Here is a 17,412-nt window from a genome sequence, read left to right on the forward strand (position 1 = left end):
ATATTCAGAAAGATGAGACAATGTAGTTATACAGTGATTCTGAAATTCTTTGGCTGTGTTGATTAAATTGCATTTAAGAGTAGTGACTGTGTGAGAGGCTTTGCAGACCATTAATGTTGTGGTGTTTTTTTCATTAATTTGGGATTAGTGGAGGAAGAGGAAGGAAAATTGGAATGTTCTGTCAATAGTTAAAATGATTCAAATGATGACCCACCTCATTATATAGAGTAAAATCATGCAAAAATCACAGTGCTATTTGTGATACTGTGTTCAATCTTTATATAGCATTTAGAGAGCAAATAGATGTTCAATAAAAAGCTTACTCATTTAATATTTCTTACAATGCATTTAAAAAAAAATCAGTATCTCTGTGGAAGTCTGAAGCAACCTGAAGCCAGGAATGTAATCATTAAGATACAAAACAGAAATGCTAACCAAAAGAGCTTAAAGGGAAGAAAAGGGAAAGAAAAAAGATGTAATATTCTGCAGCACACTGTAGTACCTTGGTATCCTGTTAAAGAAAATAAAGAAAAATCTTCTAAGACTTGATGGGTCAACATATGGGCATTCTAACTTGAGAATGAGCACATGAGAAAGGTCACAGCTCTTGTTTGTGCTCTTCTCCTTCCCAGGAAGAAAAGGAGGCCGGGAGGTGATCGCAGTGTTTTTTAGGTAGTGAAAGCAAGGAGAGACTGCATCTGAAGCCAAGAGAAGGGTAGATAGCCTTAGCTCAGAAGAAAGACGGTTAGATAGAAGCTACCTGAGATGCCAAAATAGCCGCTGAAGATCTTATTGTTACATAGTGGCTCAGTAATGAATGTTGTCCATTTTTCTCTTTTTGTAAGTGACACTATTGCCGTTCTGTGCTTTTAAAAGAATGTATTCTTTTATCATTAAACTTGATCCAATGATAAAAAACAATATTCTGAAATTTCCTTCTATGAATGTAATAATCCCCAAAATTAAAGTACTTAGTCTAAGAAACGTCTCTCTTTCTCGTATGTGATTGTTCTAGAGTGTCTGAAGGGGATTAAGCTGTATCTCCATTGCTTGAGTTGTTTTTATTTTTTGTCATTGTAATGATGTGCTTTGCCATTTTGGAAGTGGTGTTTAATGTTTTCCTATTAATTTTAAAAATCTAAAATAAACAAATAAAAAAATTACATAAGGTAGCAGAAAATTAAAGGCAACCCAAGAGAGGACGTGTTGCAGACCTGTCTGAGTGGCTGCCCTCAAGGAAGACTGCTGGAGGGTGAAGAGCGTTGCTTGTAGGACTGTGTAAAGAAAGTGTGTCATCCTGCATTGACCACTTGCAATGCGCTCTTGTAAGGTCATACACCCAGGAACAGTGAAAATTTGCTAGATTTATAAGATGAAGAACTGTACCCTAGAAAGCAGTGACTTTCAAAGGAGCTTTTTATGTTACAGTGGATAAACCTCTGAATACACAAGATCTTTGGATGAAATGTAGCTGCTAATGTAACTAAACAGGCAGTATGATCCCTTGTTGTTCAGTAGGGAAATGGAAAAGGAGCTATTATTATTATCTGTGGATATGATGTTAGTAAAACCATTAATGCATTATGTTCAGTTCTTATGTCCGTATTTCAAAAGGCTATTGAGAAACTGGCTGGGATTTTGGAGAAGATATGAATGAGAGTGACTTGAGTGCTGGAAAGCTTGGCTTAAAGAATCTTTCAGTTTAACTTGTGCATGTAGTTTATCCAAGCTTAGTTAAGTGATGACTTCATCAAGGTCAGGAAATACCCACAGGACAAAGACATCTCTGACAGACTGCTGTTTAATCTAGCGTAAAGAGATTGGAAGCTGAAGCTAGATGTATTCAGGTGAGAAGTAAACCACATCATTTTAACAGTGAAAATATTAAACCATTGGAACAAATTCTTGGGAATATGGTCGTTTTCATTGAGGTCAAACCTGGATATTTGTCTTAAAGATACACTGTCATTTAACCAAAAGTTACGGGCTTGAGGTAGGATTTAGTAGATGACATCCTTTAAGCTGTGTTATATGGGAGGTCAGATTAGATGATCATGATGAATCTGTGCAAAAGATTTCTCTCCCTGCCTGCCTCCCACATGTGGTTTTTTTTTTATCAGCTTTGTCTTTTCCCTTTACAAGTGGAACAATGAGTAGGACTTTCAATGTGGGAGCAGTTTGGCCAAAGATTGATTTTCTAACAGATTTCTGTCTGAGTACATGTGAGTAGCATTTGACCTTTCTTTACTTTTAAGCTTTTTCAAGTACTTTCACTAGTTTTTGATGTTTTCTCTCTTCCCCACTAAACTGTAGTTTTTTTCTGCAAAATCCACACTGAAACCAACTACTTTTGTGACCTCTTTCAGGTAATTAAAGGAATATTTCATGCAGACTGGTGAATGTTCAAGATGCTCTCTCTTCTCTTGCCCCTTCTCCACCCTTTTTCCAGTGCTGCTGTTCCTCATATCTTAAAAAGCTTCTAGATTCCAGATGGCTTTCGAACTTGCAATCAAAAATTTTAAGAGTGATGTTTATGCACAGCACTTCATAAATGCTGAGTAATAATATAGCTGCCAGTCAAGATGATTTAGCTCCATTCACAAGCCCAAACTGGTATAACAATGGCTTATACTTGCTTTGACTGGCTGTAATGAACAGCCTGGGAGTACCATTGTCTACCATAAAATAAAAGGATGTCTTTTCTGAAACTCAGCAAGGTAGCATCTCTAATAGTTTTTGACTTTCATTTGTACTTTCAGAAATCTGCTTTTCTCTGTAAATTATCTTTTGAGTGCTGTATCTATAATTGCTTTGTTCCATCAACAAGGACTCTTGCATCATTTTGATGAGTGGCATCCTGAAAGGATGTGACACACGGAATCAGATTTTCTTGGGCTAAGCTAAAGGTGGGTGGCTCTGTGTAAGGTCAGCCACCATTGTATGAAAAATAAATGAACTGTAAAACAATGCTTAAAAAACAGATAATGATTGTCATTTAAAATTCTCTAGCAGAAAACAGTTACTGTGAAAGCAGTTCAGAGTTTTTCTGTGATGCTGCCAAGCTCACCTAATCTGTCTTAGTTTATCCACTTTTTAATGAAATTACCATCTTATCTTTGAAAATGTAACCAGAGTGGATCTTTGTAAAATGAACCCATATAATTTACATCATTAATTTACACAGTTTACCTAGTTTTCCTGATGCTGTTCTAAGTGTATTCAACCTTGAAATGAGAAATGGGCCTGGATCTGTGTTCCTGTAGTTCTGCAATGTCACCTTAATTTCACTAGAGTAAATGGAGAATAGCATCATTTTTACTGCTGTTGCTGTACTGGTGAAAAATTGGCATGAGTGAGGTCAAAATGCAGACCTATACATCTTTTTTTAAGTTTGAAATACAAAAGTAAGCTTTTCTCAAGTTCAGGTGCTTTCATTCAGCTCAGTGTAGGTTTTTGGCGTGAACTTGGGTTTGAAACTGTGCCTATTCTTTGCTAGTTAAATGGGCTGAGTTGACTGTAGTGAGACTGGTCCAATATAGCTGGTAACACATATTTTAGAAAAAGCTGGCAAGCTTGTCTTGAATTCATATTTGTTGAAGCTCGTGACTGTCCTCTCCAGAAGGAAGAAGCAATGATGAGATAGAAGACGCTGCCAGAGTTATGACCATATGAAAAATGCAAGCAAGAATAGTGTAAGGGAGGGCTCATCTTTAAACTGATAGCAGATGCAAAGGCTCAACACTGGCTGGTTCGGGCTTGGTATGTGGGATGAGAGAGAGAGAAGTTAACAGATAGCTAGAGAAATACAGTCAATACCTCCCAAAGAGAAACCAAGCAAAGCAACTTCCTTGTATATTGTGGAAATGATGATGAAGGAACCTACCTCCTTCTATCTTGGTCTTCTGTGTTCGTGTTGCTTGTGAAAGGAAAGTAGGATCATGTCTGGGGCAATCATGCTTACTTGCGCATAGCTGCCATTTTTTGGTCAATATATTCTCTTAATAAAAATAACCCCCTGAATTGAGTATCAACTCAGTGTTTGGACAAAGAGGCAACAGTTTTTAAATATAGAACTTTTGTAGGTGTGTGTTATGTTTCCAAGGGAGAACAGACCCAAACCCAACATCTAAAAATGTTCCGTCTTTTACGGAGGGGTTGAGGAAAGGAAGAGAGATTGGCTTTTAGGTTGCTGTTATTTTCTGACTGATTTTCTCTCTTCTGGCTCCTTTCACATAATTATGATCCAATTCTGCTCCCTTTGGAATTCATGGCAGCATTCCCACTGACAGCAGTGGGATGGAGGTATTTTTGGCTCTGGGCATTTTAATCCTGATGTCCTGGCAAAATTCCAATACATGTAATTATGTTCTGGCAAGCTGAATTCTACCTTTACTAATTTTATTAATTATTTGTGTTTGCACAGCACCTAGAAATTCTAGTCAGTCATGATGCTAAGAAATTTACTATCACAAAAGAATTGTATGTGCCCGTTGCTCTGGAATTATTTTGCCTGAAAGATGGACACGTGGAAAACGGCATTCCGTTTTTGCTTGGTAGATGGAATGGAGTCCTAACTGCAAGTAATCTTTTACAGAAGGCCATGGAGGCACATTTTCCGATTGTGTCTGTATTGTGCTATGATTTGCTCTATAGAGATACCTGCGGTAGCCAGTAGTTTAGTAGTGTGGTTTCCACAGAGTCACGAAATATGCACTGTGGATGTACTTATCAATGCAATTTGCTTTTAAAAAAAATAATGACAAGAAAAACAAAGAAACAAAAAAAAGCCCCCAAAACTCCAAATAGTGGGAGCAGGGTGATGTGTTGCATACTTCTGTGTTTAGATTTCTAAACAATTACAGTTACAGAAAGAAAAATGTTTTTCTGATTTCAGTAATAAAATTGGTTCTTCTATTTAATGACTAACTGCGAAGTACTGAATAGAGCTGTGGAGAAATTATTAAGGACTTTGTCAATATGAATTTTCCTTTCTCTCCCATCACAAGGATGTTTCAGACTGTTAAATAAATTTAAAGTACAAAATTTGCAATGACTGAGGCTGTTATGAATTGCTATGCTATTAGCAACCAGGCAACAACCATAGTAACTACCATTCTCTAGTGGTTTTTCTTGAATCTATCCAAGAGATTTTTCTTTTAAATTCATACATACACAAACACTGGGATCAATATATTGTTTTTCTAATCTTTTTTTTCCAAGGCGGATACTCTATAGGTCATGATTGTGTATCACAAGGATGCTTACTAAGCTTGAAAGGCTTAAAATAGGCCAGTGAATTCCCTCCAGATGGGCAGAAGCCAACCTGCCCTCCTGAAGCCTGGGTGACTACCTGGGAAGTGTCTTGGCATTTCTGGCCTTGCCTTAACCATACTTTCATGGAATGTGATTTATAGGATGTGTTGAGCCAGAACACTCAGAGAAAGTAGTAATATTTATAGTAGTATATTCTATTATGCTAATCAAGCTGAATTACTCTGAAAAAACTGGGATTGTAAAAAATAATGGATTTGAATCATTACTAGATGATATGGCCTTTTCAATGTAGCTTGTACTATTTATACCATATTTAGGTTAAAAAAAAATATATATTTATAAGTATTATTTTTGTAAATGTAATGTGAGAAATGTGGATGTCACTGAGCTGTTGTGACCTGCACGTCATAGGAGACTGGTAATGATATCAGTGTTGCTATGCTACAGAGGGGTGTTTCACTGCTAGAGATGTTGCCTTTTGGTGTCATAGGGGCACTATTGGAGTAGAAAATAAAATAGCCCTGGCTAAAAATTTGCTGGTTAGGAATGCAGACATATGCTAGTAAAATCTGTAGGAGGCATTTATGATTTTATCTGTATAAATAAGCTTTCTTGCATGTTCTCTCTCTGTTACTAGGGTTAAACTTCATAAAATTTGTGTTGATATGTCTGAGTATGTATCTTTTAGGCAGTTCAAGTAAGCTGCCTTGAAGGGCTTTGAAGGAGAAAACAACCACTTCTTTGTGAGCTGAGACTTCTGTAGCTTCTCTTCTTTCGGCAGATATGTATGTGAAATATCCCATATTTTGTCACGCCCATACCCTTGACTGAAGAATGAGTTTATAGTATGCATTGAAATCTCAACTAATAAAGCAATCCAAAATCTTGCAGCTTCACTTCTTAAAAAAATAAAAATAAGTCCAGTTATTTTAGAAAGTTCTGAAAGTGACTTTTATCAATATATTTTCAAAGAACTCCTCCAAGAATTCCAATAATGTTATGCACATTTTAAATAAAAAAGAAAAGCATTTTTATTTAGATTTTCATGACTGAAGTAATTTCAATTATATCTTTTTACAGAAACTGAAGATATGTGCGTCTGATAATTCAATTCGTATGTCTATACATGTGTGAATGTGTATGTGTGTTAGAGAAAGAGATACCTATAATAATCAAGTTGTTTGTATCATAGCATATATGCACACATTTCTGACAGATACTTCATTTGTGGAGATGTTGAAAGCTGAATGCTGATAACATTTATATTACAGTATATAGTGTTTACTAGACCAAACATTATTTTACTGAATGCCAGAGATGCTTATGTTATATAAAAGGTATGGACTGGCTACAGCTCAGAGCTATATGCACATGATCACAGCAAATATATGGTCTTTTTGATCTGTTATCAGCATATTATTAAACAGAAATGGGTTCTGATTATATAGCCAATTATTATTTATCTGAATATAAAGTATGAATGGAAAGCATGAGTTATACTCATTATATCTGTGTTTCCAACTACTTCACTCTGCTCTCTTTAATTTAAGGTTGCCTTTGCCTCCTGGAGCATTCTCAGGTCTTTGGGAAAATCAAGAAACATTCCAGAAGTTATATTTTCAAAAATTTCCAGTAAGAATTACAAAGTGAATTATATAAACTTTTGGTAATCCTGCAGAACTGAATGATAGTAGATTTAAACTGGATAACATACAAAATTATCATATCTTATTTTAATGGGAGATCTTTGATATATGTGTTACAGAATTAAAAACATTTCAAGGTAAAAATTTCTTCATACATACTTTAAGCTTTTGGGCACTGTTGTTTTTTTTTTTAAGATCTGAAACAGAAGAAGTAAACTTCAAGCTTCTGAACCGAAACCTTTTTTTATGTCATTTGATCTAATAAAAGATATAAGCCTCGCAACCTTAGACTAGCATAGCTTCAAATATACTACTGCTGTTGACATGCAGTCATTCTAGCTGTGAAAAAGTCCAAAATATACACTTGCCCCCTGTGCATGTCAATGCCTCCTTACTGAATTGGTTATGTTTCCTTGTCAGATGAACTATCCAAGGACTGGCTTCCTCCTTTCCTCTTAGAAATAGATAGATTGGTCCTATGCGAATGTCCAAAATGGAAAGTTTGGCTCAATAAAAGTAAATGAGTGAATTGATCAGGTAAATTATTTTTCGTGTGCACTTGCATCATGATGATAATGATGAATGTTTGGATCCAGAAAGATACAGGAGTATCTTTAGGGGCAATTTGACAACTGTCATTGTATTGTAACAATTCCATTCTCCTTGTGTAGACTCAGGCAACATCCTTCTCCAAGCTGTCAGGGGTCAAAGAAAGCAGAGTGGGAAAAAATCCAGGTTTATGTATTGTCTTCCGTTCTGTCTTAGCAAAGGTTACAAAACCTTTCTGGAAAGGGAGCTGCACAGTATATTATGACATAAGAATGGTGAAAAATATTGGCGAATTAAATTTCTCAGGCACCAAAAACGTATTTCATTTGAAACGATCAGCTTTGTTTGTTGGTTTCACGGGAAATGAATGGATGTTCCTAGTACTATTTCTGAGTTTATTTTTGGTTGTGTTGTGTCTAGGGATATTACGATACTATGGATGCAGGTTATATGGATGAAGATGGCTATTTGTATGTCCTGTCTCGAGCTGATGATGTGATCAATGTTGCCGGACACAGAATTTCAGCAGGTGCGATTGAAGAGGTGAGCATCACCTGACAGTAAAATAGAAGAGTGAAAGATGAATAAAGCAAGCTAAGACTGAAAATCTCACAAAATCTCTCATTTTCTTTCTGTTTTTTGATTGCATTTGCATTGGTACTTTTAACAAAAACATTAATTGTTTCAGGCCCTTCCTATTAAGGTACTTTCCAGGACCATAATAAACTTAGTCCACAATAAGCAGATTGTACCATGGGATTGATAAAAAAGACTTTGACATTTGAAGGTGGAGTTAAGGGGCAATATGGTACCATGGGAAGCATTCTGGTAAGCTCTGATAACATATTTATTTGGGAATACATTAAGATAATTTAGGGTCAGAGTACCAAGTAGTTTCACCAGCTACTGTAGTTACTTAGGAGTGGAAGCTTTTATTCCTAAAATACAGTTTTTAGTTCTGTTTTTTAAAGTGCTTGGTGTTGGCTGAATTCTTTTCACATAGACTCACATTCAGTGCTTTTTCTTGATTTGAAGAGTTTCCTTCACAGTTTCTTGAGGGCTGTTTTGTCTCTTATTGTATGAGCAGTGCTAAATGAACAATGGAGATTTCTGTAAAAAACCCGGGCTGTTAAATTGAAAATCATTAATGTAATACTCATGCAACTCAAAAAGTTGAAAATAGTGCAGTTCATAATAGTATCTGAATTTCATACCATTGTTCACTCACCTCTCCAGAACTGCTGTGATTGATTGCCAGTTACAAATTTCCCTGATGACATATCAATTGCTTATTCAGGGAGTATAGGAAAAGGTGTGCTGGGCACATACAAGGGAAAAATACACTTCTAAGAACTCTGAATTTAACTGTTCACTGAATTACAACTAATCTGTTAGTCATTTTTTGCTTTATAACGTCTGTTAGTCTATTGATTTTTTTTTTTAAAGGCTAGAAAACTTAGAATAGAAGAAATTCTGATTACACCGAAGTGAACAAATTCAGATGAACACAGGCAATCTTTCCGGGATCGGTCAGCCGGGGAGCTGAACCAGCTGCTGCCCTGACTCGGGTCTATGAAGCCATAACGGTGGCTCCAGCGTGGCCTGACCCATGGCTGCAATCCCTTCAGGGGTGTACCTCCCCTGTCACGGGCTTATCCATGGCCACACGCTTTGAGGTGCTCCAGCGTGACCTCATGCACAGCCACTGATGCTTCAAGGTGTACCTGCTGCAGCATGGACTTATCCACAGCCACAGATGCTTCCAGGTGTACCTTCTCCAACGTGGACTTATCCTTGGGCCACAATCCCTTCAGAGGTATACCTGCTGCGGCACGGACAAAATCATGGCCACAGATGCTTCGAGATGTACCTGCTCGGTCATGGGCTTATCCACGGCCACAGATGCCTCGGGGTGTCCTGCTCCCGGCGTGGACTTATCCACAGGTCACAGTCCCTTCGACTTGAGTTCACACTGGAGTTCCAGCCTGTCCAGCACAGCAGCACAGAAGCAACAGCGATGCCCTGGCCATCTGCCAGCCCAGGCGCATCCTCATTGCTGTTATCAAACTGTTCCCAGGCACAGCAGAGTAAGATGATAAGCAGTACAGCAAGCAGCGAAAGCAAAAAGCAGCCACTAACGAGCACTAGACTCTAATATACAGTGAGGCAAGCAAGCCCCATGGCAAGCACAGGAGCCTGCCAGTTAATAGCTAAACAGCAATAACAGCTATAAATTCGTTTTAGCACATTCAAATCAAACCTGTCGTTATCTTGAACCCTTCGAGCCCCACGTTGGGCACCAAAAAGGACTGTTGTGGTTTAACCCGGCAGGCAGCCAAACACCACCCAGCGGCTCGCTCACTCCCCCCTGGTGGGATGGGGGAGAGAATCGGAAGGGTAAAAGTGAGAAAACTCGTGGGTTGAGATAAAGACAGTTTAACAGGTAAAGCAAAAGCCGCGCATGCAAGCAAAGCAAAACAAGGAATTCATTCACCACTTCCCATCGGCAGGCAGGTGTTCAGCCATCCCCAGGAAAGCAGGGCTCCATCACATGTAACGGTTACTTGGGAAGACAAATGCTGAACATCCCCCCCTTCCTTCTTCTTCCCCCAGCTTTATATGCTGAGCATGATGTCATATGGTATGGAATACCCCATTGGTCAGTTGGGTCAACTGTCCTGACTGTGCTCCCTCCCAGCTTCTTGTGCACCTGGCAGAGCATGGGAAGCTGAAAAGTCCTTGATTAGTGTAAGCACTACTTAGCAACAACTAAAACATTAGGGTGTTATCAATGTTATTCTCATACGGAATCCAAAACATAGCACTATACCAACTACTAGGAAGAAAATTAACTCTATTCCAGCTGAAACCAGGACAAGTCCACTTAAACCTCTTTCCCTTTGAAGTCAGTTTTTTGTGTTGCTCCGCTAAAGCGCAGTGGAGAATCTCATCCCCACCCCCCACTGCTTTACTGCTCAGGGGCTGAGCTAGGCATTGTTTCTTCACTTTAGGCTGAATCTGAGGCTAGTATAATCAACGAGGAATTGAATCACCTGCTCAGCTGTATTACCTTTGTATCCATCATCCTGAGCTCAGTGTCTCTGTTTTTCTCCCTGCTAGTTAGGTCTTTCCCCTAGAAACAAAAAATGTTTCATCACTACGAAATTATAGAAGCTTTTCTATTCACCTTTTGAACAAAACTAAAAAACAAGAGTGTTGTTAATGCACAGCGAATTGCTAGTTAAATGGGAAAGCACTAACAAGACCACAATTAGCTCTTCAGTAAGATCAGTAAATACAGAATTAGAGGTTCATTGAATCGCCATCTAAGTAAGTGACAGTCACCTTGTTGAGCAAGTATATTATCTGCATTTACATTATAGCTGCATTACAAACTTAACAAGTTTTTCCTTAGTGCTTTGACTAAGAATTTCAGCTTCATTATGTTCCAAACAATTAGTTTCTTTGTCTAAGGTATCTATTAGTATAATTGGGGCTCCATCTTTACTGCAGTGCAGTAGATCTTACTGTTTACCTTGCCAATAAGTGAATGTTAGCCATTATGGTAACCTCAGCTTGTGTCGATCCATCTGTCTCTTTTGCCTGTACATCTCTGGTGTCCCTGCTTGCCTTGTCCCTTTCTGAAAAAGCCCAAATCAGATCTTGCCTATCTGAGGCAACAGACTTGAAATTGAGGAATTTAGCATGAGAAATCTCCTTCCTGACAGTGGGGTTTCTGTCTGCTGCTGCATTAGATGTCCATCCTTGTGCCCAGTGATCGTTACAGGAATGCCATTTCACTTTCTTGAGATTTTTCTTACTTTTAAAGAATTTTAAAACATCTAGTGCCAATTCTGTTCTCTGTTCTTCTTTTCAGCCTGTCTCACAAAGTTTGATAATTTTTACATTAGTATTTACACTTTCAATCATTTGAAATTAGCTGTCCCAAGATCAAAGGCATGTTGATAAGAATTTGGGTGGACTAGTGAAGGAAAATATTACAGTGACTGCAATATTGCAGCTTAACATAAGAATTTTATGAACAATTGACAGACTGGCATGACACAAACAAGCTACTACAAAACAAGCTGGCAACACTTAAATCTCCACCGTAGGGGTCCTGTTGATGCCTGATAGGTAATTAGGGTATTGATGGTAATGTCAGATAACTGCAGATGTTTTTTCCTATGTTTTTGTGGAAAACACAGTTTCTCTGGTTGCAGACCTTACTAGTCTACTTTTCTATAATTCATTGCATTTTCGTCTTTTTCTTTTTTTTTCTTTTTCTTTTTTTTTTTTTTTTTCCTATAGCAATCAGGTTGCTGTGGTCAGGGTCAAGAATTCAGAGCAGGAAAGAATGGGTATTTTTAGCAGGAAACGGAATGCATTATTGAGGCTCTGGACTAGGAGTGACCGAAGCTTGTGAGTGTATGCGATGCATTGAAATACCATGCAGATTTGGAGTTGCATAAGATTCATTCCTGTATGATTTGTTAGTTTGGATACAATGACTTCTGGACAAAAGTAGACTGCATCTGAATTCAAATGCTCTTGTGTATATTTAGCCGCAGCATTTTTGCAGCAGGTTCCTCTGCCCTTCTAGTTCTGGAATGAGCCCAGCCAGAACTAACTCCAGGCTGTGGCACTTGCTGTTCTAGACATGGCTTGTGCACATCCCGTTTCATTCCTGTCAAAAATCTACAGTTTCAAAAGGTGTGCGCAAATGGTCATGCTTTTGTACTTTGATAGAGCATGCCTCTAATATTAAGCTAAGTATTTCTTATTTGCCTTATTGTAGCATGGGACATTTCTGGGATCATAGTTTGCGAAATGACTATCGCTTCTGTCAAACAAAGTATGCAAGAAAGACTTTGTGCAGATTTATTTTGCTAAAAACTACTTGATGTGTGTTGTAGTGACATGGCACAGAGGGACGGGTTTTGCTTCCTATTTTGACTACAAATCTTAAGGATGGTGAAATCTGGAATTATGGGAGGGTTATGGGAGACACTTTGAATTGTTCCTTCCACCATGGGTTTCACAACAAGAGCTTCCCTTTTGTTAATCGGAACAGCAGTGATTCTGCTTTTCCTTCCTTCAGGTCTTTTTCTCCTGTCTTCTCTGTACCTTCCCCATTTTCTTCCTCACCCCCATGCCATTGTATAAGTAGCCAATGCAAATGTGGTGTTCCTACTTAATGAGTGTGGTGGTTTAACCTGGCAGGCAGCCAAGCACCACACAGCTGCTCGCTCACTGCCCCGGCCAGTGGGATGGGGGAGAGAATTGTAAAAAAAAAGTTAAATTCGTGGATAGAGGTAAAGACAGTTTAATAGAACAGAAAAGGAAGGGATGATAATAATAATAATAATAATAATAATAATAATAAAAGAATATACAAAATAAGTGATGCACAATGCAATTGCTCACCACTTGCCGACCGATGCCCAGCCGGTTCCCGAGCAGGTCACTGCTCCCTGACCAACTCCCCTCAGCTTATATACTGAGCATGACATCATATGGTATGGAATATCCCTTTGTCCAGTTTGGGTCAGCTGTCCTGGTTATGCTCCCTCCCAGCTTCTTGTGCACCTGGCAGAGCATGGGAAGCTGAGAAGTCCTTGACTAGTGTAAGCACTACTTAGCAACAACATCAGTGTGTTATCAACACTATTCTCATACTAAATCCAAAACACAGCACTATACCAGCTACTAGAAAATTAACTCTATCCCAGCCGAAACCAGGAGATGAGAGAAAAAAGCCTTTATTCTTAAAATTTCTTTCAGTCAGTCTTCCTTTCAATCATCCCACTGCCTTTGATTTTGTTAACATAGTATGTGAAGATCTGTTATGAGAAAACACATAGTCCTTGTATGCACAAATAAATTAATATGCACAGTCACATTATGTGACCTCTGTGTGGTCTTTGTGCAGGGTCACGTTAGGTCCTCTTTGTGGTTGAGTACAGAGGATACGTTGAAAGCACTGTTGGCAGCAAGATGCCCCAAAAGGGACACCGATAACTACATGAAAAGAGCCAGTTGCTTTGGAAGAATGTTCACAACTGCCGATATCTTAAGGCCAACTTTGTCCCAGAACTTAGTGACACACTTCTCAGTATGTACTGAGACATCTTGGTGATGTTTTTCCAAGAAGTGAGAACCTCAGCTGGCTAGTAGGGAAGAAAAGAGAATCTCTCATTTTTTTTCTTAAAAGAGAGTTTGAGATATTAGTGCTACTGTCCATCACCTGTGTAAACGTGTACTAGGAAGGAGGGCACTCTGGTTTAATTCCCTTTTTTGTCTAAGGATGCTGAGACCTAATGTTTCCAAGAGAATGAGCTGAACTAGGCTGGCTGCAAGCCGAGATTGGGCCTGTATTTGGCTTTGGTTGAAACTATGCCTTTGTGCAGCAAAAAATGAAAAAAAATAGGAGGAGCCAGAGAGAATGAACCAATATGACTTTATAGCCCTGTAGTAGGAGTGCTTCTGTGGTTTTGGTCCTTATTCCACGCACTTAATTCCATGTTATTCATAATGTTAGGCTAATGTTATTTGTTCCAGCAAAGATCTCACTAACAAAACCAAAGATGTGATACTCTCCCAAAGCTGTAAGGAAATCACCTTTGCTTTGTGCTATATTTGAATCTTGGGCTGCCGTAGATTTATTTCTTGTGTTTGTTTGAAAACTACACGTAAGTGTGTATGAAAGTATACGCACATGTGCATCTGCAACATGTGTAATTGGAATCCTGAGGTGTACTGACTAAATACCTTTTGCTGTCAAAATATAAGAAAGAAGTCTATTTTTTATGTCCATGCCTATGGAATTTTTTCACTGAAATGTTCAGTTATTATTACTTCAGTTTAGCTTTGTTTTCTGTCCCTCAGTGTGTTCTCTTCCATCACGCTGTGGCAGACTGTGCTGTTGTGGGCCAGGAGGATCCTCTAAAAGGACATGTTCCATTTGCGCTGTGTGTACTGAGAGAAGGTGAGGGCTCGCTGCTACTGGTGTTACTAAGACTTGCAAAACTCCCAGAAAGGTTGAAGGACATGAATTTCTTCACTAGGTATAAAGACAGAAGAGGAGAAGATTTTGGAAGAGATTGTTGAACGAGTTAGAACTGACATTGGTCCGGTAGCAGCTTTCCAGAAGGGGGTGTTTGTGAAACAGCTACCAAAAACACGCTCTGGCAAGATACCACGTTCAGCTCTTTCTGCACTTGTCAGTGGAAAGCCGTATAAGGTAAGTTGGAGATGTATGCTTTAATGAATTAGGCACACCTGCACATCCGAAGACACAAAATCATGGTTTCGATTCTCTAGATCGTTCTGCAACTGGTCCATGACATCAGGTAGTACATTGTATTTTATTTCTACTGTAGCTTACCCAAAAGATTTTCATGTTCCAGAGCTTTTCAGATACTTTTTCGTGATCGCTTTTGAAGGCTGGATTTAGAAGATTCTCTAAATGAAATTCTGTTTTGCTGTTGAAGAACCGCAATCTACTATCACATGCTTCTGTATATTCTTCCTTTTCAGATAACACCGACCATTGAAGATGCTAGCGTGTTTAAACACATTGAAGAAGTGCTAAAGAAAAATTAAATGGGATAGTACGTTGATAACAAACGTGTCAGTTACTGAAGTATACAAAGAGACTTTCTGTTAGGAAATACCACACTTTAAAAACTAGTAATGATTTGGGACTAAATTTTTTTACTTCAGGAATGTTTCTGTGTTTTTTACTGTATTGTCACAGCCAATGAAGCATACTAAAGTCTCTGCATGTTGTCATTATATGCTGGATATTAAGATTGCTAAGAATTGCAAATAGAATTCATACATTTCTATAGCCGTAAAGTGAAGGAGTCACTGGATTATCTATCTCATATGATGTCATGTAACCTTACATTTCAATCCATTATTGTATAATGTGACCAGTAACTTGAGTTTGGCTAAAACAACTTACAAAAGGTAAGTCATGAACTGAGGACAGCAATAAATAGGAATTCTAATGTGGAAATTATTGCAGACATAAATTGTCCTCACTTGTAAATTATGAGCCTTTATGTCTTTTAAATTTTTATAAATTTTAAAATTTTAAAATTAGTTTTCTTGATTCCACTGATTTTTTTTTCTAAGTCTTTCTGCTATAAATTAGATTCCTATAATTTTTTTACTCAATAACTTTCTGAAGTGTCTTTTTTGTAGAATGATAGATAATTTCTGGCTTTCAAATCTGTCAAAATCTTGATTTGTCCATAGTAATATTCAATAAAAACCATGTATTTTAAATAAAGGCAGGCATTTACCCTTTGCATTTTCTGATAATTTTGTTGTGGTTTGTATCATTTATGATGAGGATGATAACCAGAATGTGCTTTTGCTGACATAATTATATGTTTCAGGCTCGCTGAGATATATATCTAACCAAGAAATTTAGCAAATGCAGGTACTAGGCATCCCATTCTTGACTTTATAGGCCATTTCAAAATACAGGATTCTCAACAAACCAGGGAATGGTGGATACATTCTCTACATGTATTACTTCTCCAGCTGCAGGTTTTTAATTGAAGAATAAATGTAGAAATCCTTTTAAAAATATATGTTCACAGAAAAGTTTAAAATCAGAGAAGTTACTCAAACTCGGCAATGCTTTCCAGGAGAAGAAACAGTAAGCAATATGCAAATTCAGATGATGTCGGTGTAAAAGAGAGGTTCCGTACTTAGGCCAAGCTAAGGTAGAAGTTAAGTCTAGACATATTTTGCTATGGCAATGTGTCCTCAAAAGAGTCCAGAAATACTGTTACCTCCTATTGGGTGGAGATAAGGATGACAGCCCAATAAACGAGCAGATTGGTGTAGGAGCTAAAAGGTGATAGATAAATGGTAATTAACATGAGCCATACCCCGATGTTGCCTTGTGCCTGTGACCTTTTTGTAGAGTCAATGACCTCTACCAGTGCCATAGGAAATAAATAAAAAGTCCCTGTGTTTTTTCACTAGGGCCTGAATGCAGCCGAGCCAACCAGGTGTTGAACCAGGTCATCCAGTCGTATAATAAAACAGGCTAGTTTCAGTCTGTGCTGCACTTGTTTTTTGCCAAGTAATTGCATAAGGTAGCCGCCCTACTCAGCTATCTGATTTAGTTGAGAATCAAAATCTGAACAGGGGGTAAAAGCATTTAAAGACTGAGTAAAGGCTAATGATGCTGTATGGTAGATACGCTAACTATACAGGTTAGTGATCTATATGTGGGAGTAATTTTGCTTCTCAGACATGTCCTGATAACTTTCTTGAAATACTTCTTATAGAATTTGCAGATAGTTGAAGATATTATTTTCTTCTGGAGAGATTATTCAAGTGCCCAGGCTTTAATAGGAGGCCCATGCCGAATAATGGAGCGCCTTGCAGAGACTGCTGAGTATTTCTCAGTTTCACAATGCTACAACTTAGCAACCTGTGCTGAACAGCTGCAGGGCAAGAGGAAGATCCTGGGAGTTGTCACTGATGGGTTTTTTAGCATCAGTGAGAAACTACAAGGGTCTTACCACAGAGGAACTGCGGCGCATTCACGAGGTGCGTGGCCATTACTTTTTTTGTACAATGAAAGCCGAGACGTTAAGTTGTGTATGTTTGATGTAGTTATCCCCGCTGCAGCCATCATGTTTTAATTGCAGAAGCAGGGGAGGGGAACTAATTAGTGAGAGCACAAGCCCTCTAGTAAAGATACTGCAATAGGGTGTAGGAAAGGAGAATTAATTTTCTAGTTCTTGTATGGTTTTCTCAATGATATCTCATGTTCCTACACCAGTTTCTCCACTTGTAAGGAAAGTTAATCTGTTTTCTAGTTTGGGTCTCTTTTTTTTTAAGGAAGAGAGAATTAATATCAGACTTCTTTAAAAAAAAAAACCAAAACCCAAAAACGGGTAATGGATAGTAG

At 38.2% G+C, this 17,412-nt stretch overlaps 1 protein-coding gene across 1 annotated transcript in view; it reads left to right on the forward strand.

Moving 5' to 3' along the window:
- ACSS3 (acyl-CoA synthetase short chain family member 3) overlaps positions 1-15,789 on the forward strand; it is a 93,117-nt gene extending 77,328 nt beyond the window's left edge. The window contains exons 12-16 of the mRNA XM_075150535.1: positions 6,825-6,906; positions 7,890-8,012; positions 14,358-14,457; positions 14,537-14,712; positions 15,009-15,789. Of these exons, the coding sequence (XP_075006636.1) occupies positions 6,825-6,906; positions 7,890-8,012; positions 14,358-14,457; positions 14,537-14,712; positions 15,009-15,074 (547 nt within the window). The 3' untranslated portion in view covers positions 15,075-15,789. The remainder of the gene's footprint in view (positions 1-6,824; positions 6,907-7,889; positions 8,013-14,357; positions 14,458-14,536; positions 14,713-15,008) is intronic.
- The last annotated feature ends 1,623 nt before the right edge of the window (positions 15,790-17,412 follow it).

This window comes from Calonectris borealis, chromosome 1, assembly GCF_964195595.1.
Source record: "Calonectris borealis chromosome 1, bCalBor7.hap1.2, whole genome shotgun sequence".
Lineage (NCBI taxonomy): Eukaryota > Metazoa > Chordata > Aves > Procellariiformes > Procellariidae > Calonectris > Calonectris borealis.